This window comes from Diabrotica virgifera, chromosome 1, assembly GCF_917563875.1.
Source record: "Diabrotica virgifera virgifera chromosome 1, PGI_DIABVI_V3a".
Lineage (NCBI taxonomy): Eukaryota > Metazoa > Arthropoda > Insecta > Coleoptera > Chrysomelidae > Diabrotica > Diabrotica virgifera.
This window is the reverse complement of record NC_065443.1, coordinates 277,693,917-277,716,246: the sequence shown is the minus strand read 5'-3', so window position 1 is coordinate 277,716,246 and position 22,330 is coordinate 277,693,917. Positions and strand designations below refer to the sequence as shown.

The 22,330-nt window shown below is 32.2% G+C and overlaps 1 protein-coding gene across 3 annotated transcripts in view; it reads left to right on the top strand.

The window, feature by feature from the left end:
• The window catches only part of LOC114327605 (ATP-dependent Clp protease ATP-binding subunit clpX-like, mitochondrial), a 131,969-nt gene extending 111,875 nt beyond the window's left edge, over positions 1-20,094 (top strand). For all 3 annotated transcript variants that reach the window (XM_028276277.2, XM_050642023.1, XM_028276276.2), the window contains exons 7-10: positions 530-714; positions 3,051-3,218; positions 3,276-3,497; positions 16,761-20,094. In XM_028276277.2, coding sequence (XP_028132078.1) covers positions 530-714; positions 3,051-3,218; positions 3,276-3,497; positions 16,761-16,925 — 740 coding nt within the window. In that variant the 3' untranslated portion in view covers positions 16,926-20,094. The remainder of the gene's footprint in view (positions 1-529; positions 715-3,050; positions 3,219-3,275; positions 3,498-16,760) is intronic.
• Positions 20,095-22,330: the final 2,236 nt, after the last annotated feature.

Here is a 22,330-nt window from a genome sequence, read left to right as displayed (position 1 = left end):
ACAATCCCCCTAATTAACCGGTAACCCCGTGACATTCCCCCCTTCTTCGCCTATATAGGTATTTTATTATTAGTGTTATCTCATGACACAACCCATTTTTAACAAGTGTTATTTACGTATAGTAAAGTGCAGAATATAACCTATCTAATGAATTATTAAAACAAAAAATAAAAATTTCTGACATTCCCCCTTTTTCCCTGTACCCTTCATTGTGAAAGATTTATATTCAGAAGTGGATGGAAAATGGTTGATGAAGAAGAAAAATCCATTGCAACTATACATATTTATTTGTTAAGTCCTCCACGAATAAACTGAAAAATAAATTTGGTGTTCACATTTAATAACAACGGTGAAAGCACACTACTCTGTCTCACTTGTTTTAAAATACTTGTTTTATTTATTATGTTTGTGAATTTTTTCCATTTTACATCAATTTAAATCAAGTATCCCCCCATCTCTGATCCCATCATCTTAAATTCCATAAGTTGGGCATGATTGGATTGTATTAAGTTATTAAAATTGGTTTTAGGTGAAGGAGTTCAACAAGGTATGCTGAAAATGCTCGAAGGTACCATAGTTAATGTTCCCGAACGTAATTCACCCAGGAAATTAAGAGGAGAAACTATTCAAGTTGACACAACCAATATACTATTTGTAGCCAGTGGTGCCTACAACGGTTTGGAAAGAGTAATCCAAAGGAGAAATAATGAGAATGTAAGTAAATTATATGCCTCAAAATTTTCACAGAATTATTAAGAGCGTAGGCGCAAAATTTCGTTGTAATTCCTTTTAAACGCATCCATTTTTTTCGAATCCTGAGAAAACTAATAAGTATTTTTGAAAAATTTAAACGCACAATGAAAGATTACATCATTACCGAGGGTAGAAAGTCCCTGAAAACTTCTGTAATGTTTATTTTAATAAGTTACAGGGGTGAAAAAGAAGAGAAAATTGAGTGTGATTTTTAATTTCAAATATCTCATTCAAAAGAAACATTTTGTTTATTCTACGGGACTTTCTACCCTCGGTAATGACGTAATGTTTCATTCTACGTTTAAATTTTTCAAAAATAATTATTAGTTTTTTCAGGATTCGAAAAAATGGACGTGGTGATATTTTCCAAATCGAACATTCGCTAGCTTTTTTCATACAACGCTCTCAGTCGAATAGAACGTGGTGACACGACAGTGACAAACAAGGCTACTAAATATTTTACAAGGCTTCAGGAATATTTTGAGTTGTTTATATTAAAGATATGCATGATTAACTATTTAGTGGGAAATAAGCCACAATTAAATTGAAAAAATAATTTTATTAACGTTTCGAAGACCAAATCGGGTTTCGTTGTCAAAATACAAAATACTATTAAAATAAACAAAAATGTTGTTGCTAAGTAAAAAAATTCTTCTAATAATTTATTTAATCTGACTCATTTATATTGGCAATTCAGACGTATATTATACATTTTAAAGTGGAAGACTTTAAAATGATATCGCCAATATTTATGAGTTGCGTTCCTGGGACGACTTTACTAAAAGATAGTTCATTTGATTACATGAAATCAATCCCAACTCAAGAATATCCGTCACAAAAAATCATAGCATGTGATCTGTCTTTAAAAAGACAAGCACATGCAACGATGACAGTAAAATTCTCGCGTTAGAGATTCCATAGTAAATCACGAGGGAAAACCAGGAAAAAACCTCGTGATACTATCCCGACATCGTAAGTATTTGGTCTTACATTTAATTTACTTTCAAAAAAAAACTAATACCAAATTCTGACTTTAATATGTTTAAATTATAAATAATATTAATAATACATAGATCTACAATAAGTAATTCTAAAATATAAAATTTGTACTAACTCGATATGTTATTGACTTACTAATCGTGGTATTTTCTTTCTCTTGACTTCCTCTTTCAGTATGGGTAACCACATCCTACTGCATTCTACCGAGAAATTTGCGACACAATTGGTATCATTTAGCATAATTAGAGCCGCTTCTTTGATTTTTCTCTTTTTACTATCTGATTCTTTCAGGACTATACTTGAATCTCTCTACTGAACTCTATGTTCATTATCCCATGCGTGTTGACATATTTGAGATCTATCAAATTCTCTATTTTTAATATAAGACTGATGTTCACTTATTCTAACGTTTAGTGGTCTTGATGTTTCACCTAAATAAAATTGTTCGCATTCACAAGGTATTTTATAAATGCAATTCTTTGTTCTTTCTTGTTCATTGTTAGGTTTAGTTTTAGATAGAATAGATCTCAATGTGTTGGTTGTTTTGAATGTTGTTGAAATGTTGAATTTATTTCCTATTGTTTTGAGTTTCTCGGATAGTCCTTTTATATATGGTATTGATATTTTCCTCGTATTATTTCTTGTGAATGTTGTAGGATCCCGTTCTAAGTTGTTCTGTTCCATTCGATCCAATCTTGGATATGATATTATATTTGATAAATGATTGATTTAAGACGCGAAATTAATAAAAAAAAGTTATTTATTGTTTATTATTTATGGAAGATCCAAGCACAGAATACACCAGGGTATATTCTTTGATCCAAGTATTTTGTTGTTAAAGATGTTCAAAATTTATCTAAGCGTTCCATAGTAATAGTATATTATTAAAATCACTTTATCACTTTTTCTCTTTTCCCGGTTATTAGTGTTTATTGCATAGTATATAAATTATTTTAATCACTTAATACATTGTTAGTGAAAAAAGAATTCAATTAATTTAATGAATTAATAATTTAAGCGATTATACAAGTAACGGTTATCCAAGAACATTCAAAAACTGAACTTTATGTTGATGATGACAATATCATTGTCAACTAATGTTTACATCTCCTGCAGCTTCCATACCAGTGAGAAGATTACTACACGTAATTTGCCGTGTAAAGAAAGAAAAAGTAGGGATAGCCGTAAAATATTTGCGCCTACGCTCTTAAAACACACTAATTGTTTCAATATGCTTAAACCACATATGAATTTTAAAATATGAAAAATAAATTGAAATATGTAACTCTTTTTTTTAGTACTTAGGATTTGGAGCACCAATTTCTTCCAGTAAAGGTAGGAGAGCTGTAGCTCAAGAAGCGACAATGCATCAATCTTCGCAGTCAGCTGCAGAAGAAAATAACGAAAAAGATGTAGCCTTAAGACAAGTACAAGCAAGAGATCTCATGGACTTTGGAATGATACCTGTAAGTTATTAGCCATTAACCATTTTTTTAGACTTACTATATTGTATCTTTTTTTAGGAATTTGTAGGAAGATTTCCTGTCTTAGTTCCTTTCCACTCCTTAGACCAGACTCTATTGGTAAGGATATTGACTGAGCCAAAGAATGCTCTGCTTCTACAGTACAAACGATTGCTAGGGATGGACAATTGCGATTTGATATTTACACCAGAAGCTTTGAACGCCATCGCCCATTTGGCTATGGAAAGAAAAACGGGAGCTAGGGGATTGAGGGCAATAATGGTAAGTTTATAGAACATCATCATCATCATCATCCTCTTTGCCATTATCCCTATGCGGGGTCGGCTTCCCTAATTGCATTTTTCACGTGAAAATTTGGTTGGAATGTCACATTGAAAATACGTCTTTAAATTACGTGAATAACTCGTCTTCAATAGACGTATTATTTACCTTAAATAGCAATAAAATCTTTCGGGAAATTCACGTTGCAAATACGTGTTGATTAACGTATCTTTTAGGAAATGTATATATTAGTATTCACGTGAAAGATACGTCCTCGGTTCACGTAAATAATTCGACCTTAATTAACTTATGAATCACGTAATTATTATCCTCATAATATGATATAAATAAAACAAGCATATAAAGTATTAACAATGTATTTATTTAGTAGAATTTAGAGACTTTAAAACATTTGTCCTGTATAATTATTATACAAGATAATGAACCAAAAATGGTACCGACCTAAAGACACATTAAAAAATTTACCAACACAAAACACAACACAGGTCACTTTTAATTTCGAGGAGGACACTTGGACACTTTCTTGTTTTTTCTAATTGCATCATGGCACTTCAACCCTCGAGCAGTGAGGTAAACGTTAATACGAAAGACATTACTATAAATAAACCCGCCTAAAATAAAACGAGGGAAAGCTCTTCACGTTTCACTTTTTGTTTTGTTGTGAGAAATGTGAGAAGCCAGAGCCAGAGAAGCTGATATTAGAGGTAATGATCATCGATTATAAAAATCGATTATTTTTAAATTACAGTTAAACTATTCTACTTACTTTAAATTAGTATTACGAATTGTCTTTTTGTTTTTAAATTTCTTCTACTATTAACTAATTGGTCTTACTAAAAATATATTTCAATACCAGAATAATATAAAAAAAATAATCCTATCGAAACGTATCTATTATTCGATAAATCGATTAATTTAGTTTTCGAACCAACTATGTTAGTCACGTGATGGTATTTAAAGGAGGAGAAAGGCTTGGTAGTACTTCATCACCGCGCGCGATTTGAAAATAAGACTCAATATCATTTTAGCTCCTGTGATATTTTTAAAGAAAAAAATAGCTTCAAATCAAGGTTGGATTGAAATAGTTATGCTAAATGATCTTAAAAGCGAAATCATAAACTTTTTGTTTAAATATTGGTATTATTTACATTACTTTTGCGTGAAATATATCTAATTTTTCGACGTCCATAAAATACAATGAGTAAAATTCAAGCGATACGTATTTAACTAACACCGTTGTAAAATTTTGTTTCCAAAATATTTCTCAAAATTTAACCAAAGGAAGTTATTTCTGTTTCGTGATTATTACGTGAAATAAACGTACCTTTGCGATGTAACCAAAATTCACAAATATTATAAAAAACATGTACTATATTCGTCATTATGATTTTATATTATTCTAATGTCAAACATGTATAAAGAAAGCACTAATATATAGGTGAATGATTTGGCACTGAAATACGTTTTTTTCCCGTCATAAATCACCGAGTTACGTATTCGTTGAAATTTGCCGTAAATTTAACGTAATTATCACGTAATTGGGCTCAAGTCTGTTTGCTGGGATCTAAGCATTCTCTTCCTCGCCACATGCATTGCTGTTCCTCTTTGTTTTTAACTGCCCAGCGTTCAGTTCCGTACATCATAGCCGGTCTTACGACTATTTTATAGGATCTTCCCTTCAACTTCATTGGAATTTTTAAATCACACAACACAACACCACTCGCTTCCTTCCATTGCATCCATCCAACCCTAATTTTATTGCATGCGTCTCCATCTATTTCCCCATTACTCTGTAATACCGATCCTGGGTATTTAAAACCCACTTTCACAATCATTTCACCATCCAAAGATATTGTAATTGAACGAACATTCCAAATACTATGTCTTTGTCCTACGGATTTTTTTTTAACCTTTTACCTCAAGAGCTCCACTGCTCCAGTTTTTGATCCAAGTCGCCTTCACTATTTCCCACCAACACCACGTCATCAGCATGCATTACGCACCAGGGAATGTTACCCTGTAGTTTCGCTGTTATCTGATCCAAAACTAATGAGAATAAATAAGAACTAAGCACCGAGCCTTGGTGAAATCCTGCTTTCACATGAAATTTATCAGTCTCTCCCACGCTCTCATACATATCTCTTACAATCTTTACATATTTACGCATCTGTGTTTATCATTAGTGCGAAATTCACTAATAACTATTACTTTTCAAACTAATTTTATCATTCGAACTTATTCCTACTATGTTAAATATTGTGTTTACACTTGAGTCCATGAGTCTTTACCCGTGCGTCATTAATACCTGGCGAGATAAAACACATACTTTTTATCTAGCATCATTCTCTTCCACGCATGAAACTAATGACAAACCAGCTACCGCCTGTTATTAAGCAAAAACATGTTATTTTTATGAACGATCTAGACTCAGTACATTGAAAAGAGATAGGTACAAAAAAAGACGATTGGGGATGTTTTCACTTATTTTAAGTACAATTTCTGACGTTTTGGTTTGTTTACTTTTGTGACTGTCAGTTTGTTGAATTTTTTGCTGTTAATTTATCGAATTTTTGCATTTTGAAGTTTTTTATAGTATACAAACAGTTGTTTTTACAACTAATTTTATATTGGAGTTTGAAATTTTATGGTAAGTTTATGTTATTTTACGATTAATTTTGACAACGTGCAAAGCTAGCCTCATTGACATAGTTAAGGAATGCTTATGTTTAATGTTTCGCCAAAGTGAATAAAATAACAAAAAGAAAATATGTTATTGATTTTTTTTATAAATCGTTTATTTATTTATTAATCAATGATAATAAAATAATTTATTAAGCTACTTCAAATGTAGCTGTAATTATGCACCAAAATTTTAAAGCAAAACTTAAATTTGACATTCTATTTATTTGATAACGTCAATTTTTATACTATAACCCGTGATTGGAGTAATACCCACTTTCTGTCACTTGCTGTTGCGTTTAGTAAATTTCCGACTTATTTCGTATGTTTTAAATGATGACGCACGGGTCAAGACTTGTGGACTCAAGTGTATATGGGATTAGCTACAGTTGATTATAATAGCTTCGAACTTACCCAGAGGGAGAATGCCTGCGCATTACAAAATTGGACATTCAATAAGGTCGAATTTTTCTCTATGAACACCTAATGCGCAGGAGATCTCCCTCTGGGTAAGTTCAGGATACATTCGGGGCGTGCAGCGCGAATACAGCTATTGACAATTACATTTTACCTAAAAAGATTTGACGTTCCGATTTCCTCTGCGGTCGTCGTTTTTGTTGAGATAAGAGCTATTCCAACATGACAATAGGACGTCATAAAGATCGTCCTAACAAAGAGAGAGAGACTGTACTACTATAGGTGCTGGTTCTAAATACAATATGTGAGGTTATCTACCTGTACCTGTAATAAAGGGGGTGGGAGAGGGATTTTAAACACCAAGGTTCAAAAAGAGCTTTTACAAAGGGGTGCTAACTATTTATTGAAAGATACAAAAAGGAGCATAACAAACTAACAAATGAAGTGAAAAGGACATAAAAAAACTATGAAAGAGAGAGAGAGAGAGAGAGAGAGATAGAGAAAACAAACATCTATAAAACAAAAATTGATGCAACATTAATGTTGATCAAGAGAAAAAAGAAAACAAAGAAAACTACTAACTACAAAGTACAGGCCAACAGATATCCCGTGAAACAAAGTTGTCACTGCGCCGACACAAATTTGAAAATGGGGCTGGAGCAAAACCATTCGTGAGTAGACGTTACAGAACGATCTCCTCAGAATTTTTCCAGCGTTGCATTGTTTCTTTTACTCGCTGTATTTAAATTTGATTTTTTTTTTCGTTTTTTTTTTATTGTTGTTATTCTACGTTTTACATTTGTATATTTTGTTTTAATTATTTTAATTTTATTCATTTTATGCTTCTTCTTCTTATGCAATCCACTAATGGATGTTCGCGATCACGTTTGACCATTTTTCTCTATCCCTTGCAGTATGTATTAGGTCTCCTATGTTTTTTAGTCCTGTCCATTGTTTGACATTACGGAGCCATGACATTTTCTTCCTGCCCACTCCCCTTCTTCCTTCGATCTTTCCTTCAATTAAGGTTTGCAGAAACTGATATCTTTCATTTCTAATTATGTGTCCCAGGTATGCCGTTTTTCTCTGTTTAATTGTGCACATCAGTTGTCGTTCTGTACCAATTCTTCTCAGGATTTCTTCATTTGTTATTCTTGCGGTCCAGGGAACTTTAAGGATTCGTCGATAGATCCACATCTCAAATGCCTCTAGCTTATTCATTGTGTTTATTTTTAAAGTCCATCCTTCCATGCCATATAGGAGCACCGACCATATATAGCATTTTGTGAATCTTAATCTTAGGTTTAGGTCAAAGTCAGAGTTCGTAAAGACGTTTCTGAATTTCATGAATGCACTTCTGGCTCTTTCTATCCGACATTTAATTTCCATATCCGACATCCAGTCTTCACATAGCCAGGTTCCCAGGTACTTAAACTTTCTTACGCGCTCTACATCTTGGTTGTTATATGCTAGTCTTGCATTTTGATGTTGACATAATTGACGGCTGATTATAAGGAACTTTGTCTTTTTTATGTTGATGCTAAGTCCCATGTTCTCACTATGCTCTCCAATTTTATTAAGAAGGTTTTGGAGGTCTTCTATATTGTCTGCTATTAAGACCGAATCATCCGGATATCGTATATTATTGACCCAGGTACCATTCACTTTGATGCCGCTTTCGCATTCCTCAAGAGCTTCCTGGAAGATACTTTCTGAATATAGATTGAACAGTAGTGGGGAGAGAATGCATCCCTGTCTTACACCTCTGAGAATTTTTTGAGCTTGCGTTGTTTCATTGTCCACCTTGACGACAGCTGGTTGATTGCAGTAAAGAGCCTCTATGCAACGAATGTCTTTTTGATCTATGTCGAGTTGTTTCAGTATATGTACGAGTTTATGATGTTGTACTCGATCGAAGGCTTTTTCATAATCTATAAAGCACATCATTACATCTTTCCTTTGATCGTAGCAGTTCTGAGCTAGCACTTGGGTTGCAACTAGTGCTTCCCTGGTACCCAGGCCTTTTCGAAATCCAAATTGTGAGCAACCAATAACCTTATCGCATTTTGTGGAGATTCTGTAGTGAAGAACTTTGAGGAATATTTTTAAAGAATGGCTCATCAGACTTATCAGTCGGTGCTCTTGACACTTTGTTGCGTTGTTCTTTTTTGGCAAAGGGATAAAGGTAGATACAAGCCATTGGACAGGGAATTTTCCTTTTTTATAGATTTGGTTGAAAAATCTTTGGAGTATCGTAATTCCCTCTTCATCTAACAATCTGAGTAACTCAACAGGAATTTTATCAGGTCCAACTGCTTTCCCGTCTTTCGAGGTATTTATTGCTCTAGGAATTTCTTCAATTGTGCTCTCGGGACCAGATAGGTTGTTAATATCTATCACTTGTTCCTGAACGACTTCTATCTCAGGCCTCTCGTCTGCAAAGAGATTTTTGATGTATTTTTCCCATATGAGTTTCCTCTCTCTATCATCTCTATCTCTATCATTTTATGCAAAAGTTCTTTTTGGAACTCTAAAATTAAAAACTGTAAAGGTAAGTAAATAATAATAATTGTAATATAAAAAGTAGATATACCTAAATTAGTGTTATTTAATTGAGGCCATGAGAGCCAGAGTGGCCTAGTTGCTTTTAACATTACTTTACATAATCAAAGAAAATGATCAAAAGCTATCAAAATGTCCGATTGTTTTAGTAATTGTATGTTGACCAGTAATGATTCTTGGTCAACATACAATTACTAAAACAATCGGACATTGATAGCTTCTGATCATTTTCTTTGATTATGTAAATTAATGTTAAAATCAGTTAGGCCACTCTGGCTCTTGTGGCCTTAATTGTAGCATGGAGATTAAAATTAAATTATCCGGACGACCTGTTAATAGTCAAAGTCGAGAAATAAATGCTAATATGTTAGCCTTCATGAAAAAGGAAGCTGAAGAAGGTGTCACAATACCTAATCATAGCATAAAAGAGCGTGTGGTAGACGCGACAGGTGTTTCCAAAAGTACAGTAATCTGTAGAGTCTCAGTTAAACTAAAATTGACCAAGTTATGTCTTATAGAAAGTAGTAAACAAATACCTATACCATATTTTATATGGTATCCATAGCAGCTTCTTTATGCTGGCACTAATGGAATATATGTAATTGCAGGACAATGCTCCTCGTTTTCCTCTCCAAGAAAACATTGTAACAGAAAAACGAAGCAAACTTTTGAAGACATTGACAAAGAGGTGTTAAAGCGTATTATTCATATTTGCATACGAGCGATGAATAAGTACCTCAGTTAAAAAATATTCTGTCAAAATTCAGAGATGGTTGAGGCGATCAAGGTAGTTTTTAAGAAATTTTAAAAGATTAATTATAAGAGACACTGGTTTCCGTTGGAGGAAATCAAAAACAAATCGAAGACTTCTAATGGAAAGATATGACATCCATAAGCTTCGTACCTATACACTACTTAAGAGCTGTTAATAAGTACAGGCAAAGAATACATATCTCTCACAAGAACCGACACGGACGGCGATTCTTTTGTTGTTAGCATGTACTTAATTTTAGCATCGAGTTGGCAAGTGTACACGCGAGTACACTGAGAAAAGTCTCGCACATTTCTGGCGTGTATCAATAAAATTTTAGTTGCACTGAGAAAAAGGTTGCATGCAGGGCCGGCTTTTGTTGACATTCTTAATAAGGTGGAATTATTTTTGATTTACAAAAGGTTGCAAATACAACACAAAGTAATGGTGAGAATAATATTGATTAAAACCATGGATAAAATACCTTTTTTATCCTGATTTTAGCATTGAAAGACCAATAATAAAATATATTATAGTGGCGTGACATTCACTAATTATTCTTTTTGGCTTATACAACGATACAAAATATAATTTGTTGTTTTCACCAATTTTGAAAAAGTGTGAACAAGTTGGTGATAATTTGAACGACTTGGTGTGACCTAATAGGCTGTCTGTCCGTCCGACCGCGAATATAACTCCTTCAGTCACTATACCAGGTAGAATGACAAATGACGTGTCAAATGAAAGCTTATAATCCATGGATGGTACTCAAGGTGAGACATTTGACCTAGACTATCTGTCCGTCCGACCGGAAATGTAACTCCTCCGTCACTATACCAGGTAGAATCACAAATGAGGTGTCGAATGAAAGCTCATAATCCATGGATGGTACTAAAGGTGGGAAATTTGACCTAGGACTTCCGGTTTTAGAAATGCGACCGGAAGTACTCTTTTAAAGTCACCGCAATAGCACAAGTGATATCCGTCCGACCGCGAATACAACTTCTCAGTTACTATACAGATAGAATGACAAATGAGGTGTCGAATGAAAGCTTATAACCCATGGATGGTATTAAAGATGAGAAATTTGACATCGGACTTCGGTTTTAGAGTTACAACCGTGGGTACTGCTTTAAAGTCACTCAAAATATGATATAAATGTAAAACAAGATGACAAAATTAGTAAAATCGTAGATCAATCGACGCAAAGTTACACGAAGAGTTCCAATATCGCTTCCAGTTCTACTTTCGATTACTTTGGGTGAAAACCTAGGACCAATTACTTGTTTGTCGAGGTATTTCCTAATTCATTATATTCGTTCTCTGCTTGGATCTTCCATAAATAATAAACAATAAATAACTTTTTATTAATTTCACGCCTTAAATCAATTATGTATCAAATACACAATCAATATTATTTAATAAACAACTCAATCTGTGACTAGACAATCAACATACAAACCCCATTCAAAGCAAATATTCCTGAAGCCGTGTCAAATATTTCATAGCGTTGTTTGTCACTTCTTGTCACTACATTCTGTTCGACAGAGTGCGTTGTATGACAAAGATAGCGAACGTACGATTTGGAAAATATCATCACGGACAATGTTAGAACAAGACAAGCCTGCATTTTATGTATCGATGAAATGTCCCTAAAGTCTAAAGGCCGCGTCTCACCATCAAATAATTTGATCAAACAGTTTGAGCAAACTTGACGCACTTGAGGAAGTACGTCAAAGTGACGTCACAATTGCAGTTTTTTTGAAATTCTAAAAATCTGTGCTCTCACTATCAGTCTAGTTTGATCAAATTTTTTGTATTGAGTTGTCTAACTTGTTTGTACTTTATTTAAAATTAAAATTTTTCATTATTATCCACAATGAACACTCAGGATGTGACGTCACTAACTGTCACTTTCAGTTTGCTCAAACCAGTTTGATCAAATTATTTGATGGTGGGACGCGGTCTTAACGTATTTTATGAATATATGGAAACGTTTTGATCATTATGGTCAGAAGCTTATATTCCATATGAAAGCAGTCTTTAGCTTTTTTTTGTTGGAACGCAAGTATAATCAAGAGAATGTAAACCTATTATGAAGAGTGTATTGTCAATTATCAAGCATTAACTTGAATGTTGAAACAATTTCAAGTGATATTGGATCAAACTTTTTGAATTAGCTAAATTATAATATAATGTTACTCCTGAAAATCCTGAATTTCAAGTAGTCAGTCATAAATTGTTTTATATATTTGACCTAGTTATTGTTTTATACAAACTACAGAAACAATTTAATGAAACATAGTTTATTAAATTTAATTTAGGTTTGCACATAATCAAGATATCTCAAAAAGAATTAAATTGCATAAATGTTGGAAAATAACAATTAATAGTTGTAGGCTATTAACAATTAATAGTTGTGGGACATGTTGGCAAAACTGGTCTTTATTTATTTAAAAACTAGATGCATAAATAAATACTGTTTAGAAAACTTTTTGGCAGTATCAGGCAACAGGTTGGTGATTGTGTAACCCAACACCATTAAATTTTCAAGGGCTTTGTACTGGTAAACATATTTACATTCAGGAAGTATGAATTGCATGAATGACTTAAATCAAGTTTTACTGGATGTTAAATAACAATATTTGATAGACAAAATCAACCAAAACCCATTTCAGACACCAGCTACAGGAGAGAAAATATTCCCACAGAAAATGCTTTTACTTATGTTTGTGGATATCTTAAAAATCACTTAATGGGCATAGTAAATAGTAACTGTGACAGTTGTCAAAATTACCGGACACAGTGTGAATCTTTAGATATGAATTCTTTGTTAATATATAAAACTTACAACCCCACAAAAATGATTCATGTAGCATTACAGTATCCTCCTGATTTTTTTATTAAATAAAACAGATAAAGTAAAAACTAAACTTAAAACCTAGAAAATAAGTCTATACAAAATATTATGAGCTACAAACTGATATAAAAACAAAATACTAACACCAAGCCAAGCCAAGCCAAACAAACAACTGTGACAACAAACGCCGATCCTGTATAAGACAAATGTCACCAAAATTATTTGCCATTCATACAAATTGAGAAATGGCCGATCTGGCACATGCGCATAAAAATTTAGTTCATAGATAATCCGTTTGTGTCGGTTCTTGGGAGATATGTATTCTTTGGTACAGGGAAGAAGGTCGCCCTGTAGTGTATATGGATGAAACATACATTCACTCAACACAAACAACGTTACTCATTAATGCTATTATTGTTTCAGAATTTTCAGTACCTAATATTTTACAATAGATAATGTTATACATACCTTTTAAATGAAATAAAATAATTTTGCCGAATTTTTTACTGTTATATTAAAATGAATTTAAAATATTAAAATGATAGTAAAAATCATATAATTATTGCGTTATTTAAATATTTAATTTGAAACGTTAAATATTTGAAACGTTAAATATTTATCAGTAATACAGTTTTCCAATTAGGATCTTTTAAAATTAAAGTGCTTTCCTTTTATTCTATACAATATTTTAAAAATTTCTTACCTGATTATGAATCTACACGTCATGCAGAGTGTCAATTATTTAAAACTCATTTCTTAGATATCATACTAAAAATGCCCAATATTACTGTGGTCATTCACATATTGACAACATTGCGGTACGAACAAAGCGGTAATATTCGGGTAAATTTCATCTTTTTCTGATCGAAGGCTTTCTTTGTCTGCGCAGTACAAGCCCCGCCCATTTCACGAGATCCCTGTTCACCAGTACTTACAAGAGTCCTTCACAATGTTTGCTTCACAAACTCCAATCTCAACAAACTGGTACACATTATTACAATGACATACGATAGATGTCATTAGAATATAAATATTTTTCCCTTATTCCGCGACGATGAGCTGGCCAAATACCCAAGTAGGTGGAGGCCAATAAACTAAAGAAGAAGAAAAGAATATACCTAAATACTTAGACAAGGAAAGAGAGAGGACGAGTAATCCTATGACCAAAAGTGAAGCCAAACCGACACCAGAGATTTTGATCATCGACGTATCTTTGGAGTATTGTTATGCATTGAGTATTTAAAATAAAAACATGAAATGTATTTAAAATGAAGAATTTGGCAACCCATTGTTATTTTTGACGTGACCGCCATGTTTTTGGTGACAAACAAACCAAAAACTGGCTTCACTTTTGGAACGTGTGTGTTAAATGAGTGTTACCCGTCCTCTCTTTTTTCCTTGTCTAAGCCTAAATATAACCATAAATATAAATATGACCGTAAAGTTAAACTATGTGACGTCACGGGTCGTTTGAACTATTTTAAAATACAGAAGACTTTAAACTTGTACTTCTAAGTTATTATGAGTTTTTGAAGCGTGAAATTTTGGAAATCTCATTTTTAAACAAAACTCAACAATATTATGTAATAAAAAAATGTGCAAGTTTCCTATTATTGATATACTGCCGTGCTTTGCTTAAAAGTGATATGTATCTGCCAAAATTATGAAACTGAGAAAAAGGGGTTTAAAGTTGTAAGCACATTCCGACCCCATGTAAATTTATATTGTGTGATACTATGATGCATTTTATTTAGTAATAGGTAGATTTAAACTTACTGAATAAAAAAAAGTAGTTATCTTTGGTTTTTATTTAAAAAATGGTAGATACCACTTTCAAGTCAAGAATTATTTATATTATTAACAGTGGTAACGTACTGCCAGTGAAGATACCACTTTTAAGTTAAGAAATATCATAATTGTTATATTTATAGATATAAAGCAGGAGGAGAAAAAAATGTAAACGAGTACATATAAATTGTTTATTCATGTTCATTAAAGAAAAAAACATGTAGGTAACGTTAGTATACTAAAGAAATAAATTTGAAAATAAAATTGAATAATTATTTTGCAAATAACCACAACGGATATTTTTTAATCTTCTACGTTGCTTAGCAAATCAGTGGCTTTGTTGTTAACTTGCAAATGTTCCCAAAATGTAAGCCCAAAATAATATTGGCCTTTCTTTCTTCAGTGATACCTCTTATTGGTTTATTCTTTTTGGTAAAAAGCCCTCCATTTTTCAAGTTCTCATTTTTCAAAAAAAATTAGCTCAAGTTCTTCAAGTTGAGTTTTTTCCTCTTATTGCTCGAATTTACAGAATATCCTTTAGATAAATGCGCGGTTGTTGTTTATTTAATTTATAAATTGAAGAATGTTCATCCCACTCATAAAAATTTTCAGGTGTAATAACTTTTACTTTGCTGGAATTAGCTTTTTGGACAACATCAACAAAATCTTTAAAATCATATATCTTTGGATTTTTTTTCATAGAAGCTTCTACTTGATGATGAAAATTGTCCGCAGACATAAACGTATGCCCAGGTTCAAAGTATTTAATAACAATCTCGTTAATAGATACCTCTGGTGAGTTAACAATGTAAGTTAAGAAAGTAAATAACCTCCAATTTTTATTTTGTGACGAACAGTTGGCTACCCATAACACAACATGTTCATAATCTCTCATTTCTAAATAGAAATTGTAATACATGGTCACCAAGTCTCCTTTTTGCCTTCCTGCGAGGCGTTCATGCCAAAGTAGTGCAATTAGTATAACTTTTTTCTGTTTTGTGCCAATCGGAACAAAACTCTGATTGAATACTATGATTCTTGGACAAAATATCGCCTTTTTAAACATATCCAATCTGGGGAGCATGATAGCCTTTTGAAGATCTCCCGAAAAATAGGTACACAGTTTTGTCATTTAAATACTCTTTGTCTAGCTGGTAGGCTGAGCGAGCTTTATTTGCCTTGAAGATATGGTTTTGCCACAATAAACAAACTTCGTAGTCTACACAAGGATTTTCTTTTGCATGTTCCGGATTATGTAGCAAAAACGTTTCACAGGCTTCACACTCTTTATGGCCGAGTTTTGCAAATTAAATATTCATTTCTTTACTTACTACCGTTCGATATATTTCGTAAGAACAAAGAAAATTGGAGTGTTTTACTTTGAAATCTGAATACAAAAGCTGGATAGTTAAATCACTCGGTAGGTATCGTTTATTTGGGGCGTGTTCGCGGCGATAATGAGATACAGCAGGATTAAACTTTTCAACATGAGCTCTTATCACATTTCTATCAATTTTGGGAGTCTTGGTATGCTTACCTTGTTTACTAATACTGTGACAGATATTTTTTTCTGAGTTTCTAGAAAAGCAGTCTTGTAGTATTCGATCATTATTTTTACTGTATCCCAATGTCGATATAAAAAATTGTTTGCAAACTTGTACTTTTTCCCCAGAACTACACTTACCTAAACTGTGCCCACTTCTAGGTAAAAACAAAATTATAATAAGCAAATTTACTAGGTAGAATGAAACACTAACACATTTGTTGCTTTGATTTAAATCAAATGAAAACAAACATTGCATTTTTAGGCGCGCATTCATAAGCCGGTGAATTACTTGTCTTAAAAGTGGTATGTACAGAATTTTGAGAACATACCACTTACTAGCTAAGAAATAGTAGATACCACGTTTAAGACTATTACTGCGCTGTTTTGTTGTACATACCACAATTTTTTTAACAATATATTTTTATTTTTATAATCTTTTACAACTTTTAAGTTAAGAAAAATGATGTGGAAGTAAAGGTTTATATGTATAACATCATAACTACATTTGGCACAAAATTGGAGATACCACTTTTAAGCTAAGCACGGCAGTATACATTATTTATCCTTCAAAGCCCACTATGATGACAATAATTTTAGATCAGTGGATATGAATAATATGAAACAATTTCTTTCTTTTAGGAATCTCTTCTTTTGGAGCCGATGTTCGAAATACCTGGTTCTAACATCTCAGAAGTCCACATCACAGAAGACTACGTGAAGGGAAAGGGCAAACCGTCCTACATTAAAAATCAAGTACAAACCGAAGAAGGCGAGTTCAATACGTCTATCAGAGTAAAACAATGAGATTGACTTTGCTGTAATTAACTGATTGGGTAATTGTCGCACTAGAAATGGTCTACGAAAGTTCGGTATTTATAGTATCTTGTTTTATTTGTATATTCAATGGTTTTGACCGTATCTTTAGTTGAATTATGAAAAAATTATAGATTAACAGCCGAGGAAAATAATTTTTGACGACATCGGCAACTATAGTTTCCTCCTGTATCTTTCGTAGATTAGCTAGTAATGTTTGTTTTTAAGATTAGAAGAATTGTTATTCAATAAACAATAGAATATATTTTTAAAAGCAAAGTGGGTCTAAAATGTTTAAATGCCTAAATATGCAAATTTTTAATTTGCATAGTTTAGTCAATTTAGATTCTATTTAAAACCGATTCAAAATCGGTTGAAAAATTTTTTATCGAAAATTAACTTTTGATTAAAAATTTTTAAATTAGTCTTTTAATTTTTGAATTATTTTTTTCCAAAATCGAAGACTTCTTAACTGATATTGGGCGGCAATATTCAAGGTTTGGAAGGTTTCCGACCTCGTTTGGTACCCTTGGTACCACTTTGGTATCAATATATCGGTTTGATACTTTCCTCAATCACACTGTGTCGTCTTATAATGCTTTTTTCTTGTCCTTGATCCCTTTATATGAGAACATAAGTATCATTTTTTATTACTATGAAACTCTTTTATTTTTACAACCAAGTCGCTAGTAAAGTTTTTTTTTATTTAACCAACATTAAAGTAACGGTAATTTAAGGTACTAGTACACTTTAGAAGACCAAAAATAGTAATTTTTTTCAAGAATTTTTTTCTCAGATCCTTTATTAAAAATGAACATAAATTTTTTACATATTAATATCTAACTCTTAGAGAGTACAAAAAATATATCTTTTTTTATTTATGCACGTACCCTAATATTGTATAGGGCGCAAAAGTCGAGGTCTCGAAAAATGATGGCGGACAGTTAATCTCAGGATTGGGATATCTGAAACAAAATAATCGTACTGCATTTGAAAAAGGAAGGTTTCTTACATGACAATTTACCACAATTTGACCAAACAATAAAAAATAAGTATTTTTAACAATGAAAAACTGAAGAAAAACGGATGATTTTTTCACAAAAATCACTAACTGGGGTAACTTGTCACGTAAGAAACCCTTCTTTTTCAAATGCCGTACGATTTTTTTGTTTCAGAGATCCCAATCCTGAGATTAACTGTCCGCCATCGGAACTACTTTTTTCGAGGCCTCAACTTTGGCTCCCTCTACAATATTAGTGGACGTGCATAAATGAAAAAAGATATATTTTTTGTATTCTTTAAGAGTTAGATATTAATATGTATGTAAAAAGTTTTATGTTCATTTTTAATAAAGGTTCTGAGAAAGAAAATCTTGAAAAATTGCTTATTTTTGGTCTTCTAAAGTGCACTAGTACCTTAACCAACGGTGAAACCAAGTCCTTGATTCTTATATAATGTATTTAATCAAAAAAAGCATGCGAAATGCACGAATACCGCCTGATTTTTCCTATGACCTATTCATTTTTTGTAGGATTGTAATAATGGTACAGAAAGTGAGAGGTGAGTAGTACCACTGTTTATTCGCGTTTGTAATTCGAAATCAGGTGATGTTCACATGTCATTGTTTAGGAGGACTATTTCTTTGCAGTACATACATTATAGTGATAGCCGTTTTACAGCTACTCTGCGCTTTTAATTTATTAAAAACTGAATTGAACACTCAAAATGTTGTCCAAAACTATTATCCAACCAAATTCGAAAATATTTAGTTTTGGCGAGATGATATAATATCAATGGGAGTATTCTGGGTATCTGGGTTGCAGTCAACAATATAGTGATGTTGATTATAGTTACTTTCGAGTATTCTTTCTGTGAATTTATTTCTTTTCATTCTGTGAATTTGTGAATTATCTACTATCTAATCTCCATCGGCAAATCGCTTAGATCTAGATAAAATCTTAGATCTTTGTTAATGACATACATTACATAATTTACGTATACCATTATACCTCCCTCTGTTTCATCTTCTACCTTCTCCTCACCCTCACACCCTTAAAACGCTTCATACCAATAACGATATTCGCTAACACTCGTAAAATACCTGTCCCTCTACTGGTTGTAGATACAATAGTCGTTACTCGCTCTGATACGATTGGTACGAATTATTCAAAGTAGATACAATAGTCGTTACTCGCTCTGATACGATTGGTACGAAGTTATCAGAGTAATCAAAGTAACGATTTGCCTCTCTGTATAGTAATCGTTACTTTCGGTATTCGTAAGTAACGAGTACTTTGTAACGAATAGTTACTTTTCAACATCTCTACAACAATAATCTAACATTATGTATGTTCGAGGAGACTGTCAGGGAGTCCACGACAAGTGGAGCATATACAAGGTATATTTACTATTAATTAATTATTAACTATTAATATACTGGTATATTTATCAATCAAGGGTAATACATTAAATACATTTATGGAATTAAAGTGCGCATGCGATTTTGTCGTGGACTAGTTCCTGATTGTTACCGCGAACATACTTAATATTGACACTTGATACTTGACACTTTTCATCCTTTCTACACATCTCTCAGGTCATCTTTCGGACACGGTATGAACTAATTTCATGGCCTTAGCATTTATGTGTTGTGCAGAGTTTATTTTTTCAAGTCTGACTTGATGATTTTGGTTTAAGTTGTTTATTGATGCCCAGTGTCATTTGTTATAGAAGTTTTAAAGTTATTTCCAGTTACCACATTTTACCAAAAATTAACACGACCTATGATAATGTTTCATTACGTCTAAATTAAAAAGTATATTATTCATTTATTTTCCATATTTATTCTTTCTACATTCTAAACAAACTGCGATAGACATTAGCTCTTTAATAAATATGTCAGGGGTCTTGTTGTCCTCAATACTGTTGATAATTTAGCAGGGCTATATTGGTTATACAAGTTTATACAGAGTTATTGATTATGGAAAATCCATTGATTCACTTTGCAGTACAGACTATCATTGAAATTTGTGATTTTATAGACTAGTTCCTGTTTTGACGATTTGATGTAAAATAAATAATATGCCGGTTCGATGTAAATAGACAAACCTTGTATATTTATTGATAAAAAATGTTAATAAAAAATTGAAACTTTGTGGGACTTTTGATTTTTATTTTTAGAATATATTACGCTGTCAAATTACTACAAGACTCTCAAATACAACATGCTTTATGATCTTGTATTTTTTATACTTGGAAAGTTATACTTTAAAGAAGTACAAACGGTTTTTTTTTGTACAAAAAGGAACAACTTATGCAATTTTCATAGGTTTTAAACACGCCTAGGATATTAACATAAAAATAAAGCAAATGATCCATACGTTGCAAAAACTGGTAATATCAGAAAACGTACAAACAACAAAAAATGAAAATCGGATGAAAATCATTATGCTTGAATGGATTTGAAGTGTAATGCGAGATTAAACACAAAGAGCGCAATGGGCAAGGAGTGCGAGATTATTAATACAACGAAAGAGCGCAAATTAAAATATATTTGTCATGTTATGAGAAATTAACAGTGATATGGCTTGTTGCAACTCATTCTACCGGGCAAGGTATTTGGAAAGAGAGCAACAGGAAGAAGAAGAATATATTGGCTACAAAACCTGAGAAAGAGGTTCAATACGTCTGGAACCGGACTATTCCGAATGCTGCAAGTAAAATTAAAGGATAGCCAACATCTGAAACGGATAGGCACCGTAAGGGCGTAAGAAGAGAGGATTTGAAGTCAAACGATGATTGAGGCATGAGAATTCACTGTTCAAGGTACTCTTTAGCCTAATACTTAAAATAATAATTAAAAGCTGTAAAATAAAATAACCGTGCCTGACTGAAACTGTGAGTTTAACTTAGCTTCTAGTCAACACAGGACCGACTGGTTGGATTATTTCCCATACGCGATATGACATGTCCCAATAGGTAATAGTTAACATCATATTGGGATATAAAGCTACAAGACAGGTCTTAAGTAAGGTACAACCAAATCAGCATAAAATACATCTGCATATCATCCGAGAACATGACTTGGTGCTGTAGCTATGTCATTGAGTGTCTTCTTCCGAAGTGGGAATTGAAACGTCAATTTAAACATAATACGGGTATTGATTAGTAGGGTAAAGCTCAATAGCTCCGCTATAGTAATTGATAGCAATAAAAGTTAATAACAAAAATTTTAGCCACCTTTGAGCTTCACATTACAAAATTAGTTAGAATGTTACAAGGTGTTCGATAACACAGTGGCAGACCAAACTTATGTTTTTTTAAATGGAACACCCTATATTTTATTTTAAATTCGAAATCCTGTTAACTTCTCCATCACAAAAATATAAAGGTTTGTTATGTTATACAGGGTATTTACAAAGTTATAACCAATTTTATATGAAAATCGTTCAAGTTCAACTCCCTGTATAAATAAAAATAAGCAAAACAACAATGGTTTATTAATGCCATATTTTTTAACGTATTGTCAAAATTTTCAAGAATGGTCGATATTGCTAATTTTCTTTATATCAAATACAGGGTGAGTCAAAACGCAAGTACATTATTTTCTCAGTAATTTTAAATGGAACACTCTGTATTTTATATCACTATTGAAAAGTACCATTACCGTACTTTAATTTTTAGATAACATTCCCTGTCTAAATTTGTTAGTTTTCGAGATATTTTCATTTTTCAATGGACCAGTAGCGTGGCCACCCAAATCACCAGAATTTAATAAACTGGACTGATTTTTTTGGGATTACGTTAATAATGAAGTTTGTAAAATACCTTCAACAACAAGGGATGAGATGAAAAATAGAATACAAAGTGTATTTCGATGTGTTAATTTACAAATGCTCCGTAGAGTAAGTAGCTCATTCAATGATCGTTTTTAGGCGTACATAAATGTGTTAGGAGATAATTTTGAACACCTTATGTAATTAAATATTAAAAATATTTTAAAAGTAGCTTCTAATTTTTTCAAACATGTTTTTTTGCAAAACGTATTACTGATAAATTATGTTTCGTTCTTTATTTGTTACATTTACATACAAAAGTAGTGTTTGATTGTCTTCACAAAATATTGTATTTTGTGTTTGTGTGTTTTTTTGTAAAATTTATTACTAATTTTCTTTGTTTATTTGTTGCATTTACATAAAAAGATAATTTTTAATTGTTTCAAAAATGTTGCATGTAGTGGTTGTGTTTTTGTTTGTAAAATGTATTACTAATAAATTATTTTTATTTCTTTATTTGCTACAGTGTTACATTGATTACCGGATTGATAATCGGTAATCTTCAATTGTCAATTCAGTCATGGCTTACTTGAAATTTAGATAAATTTAAACACCTAAAAT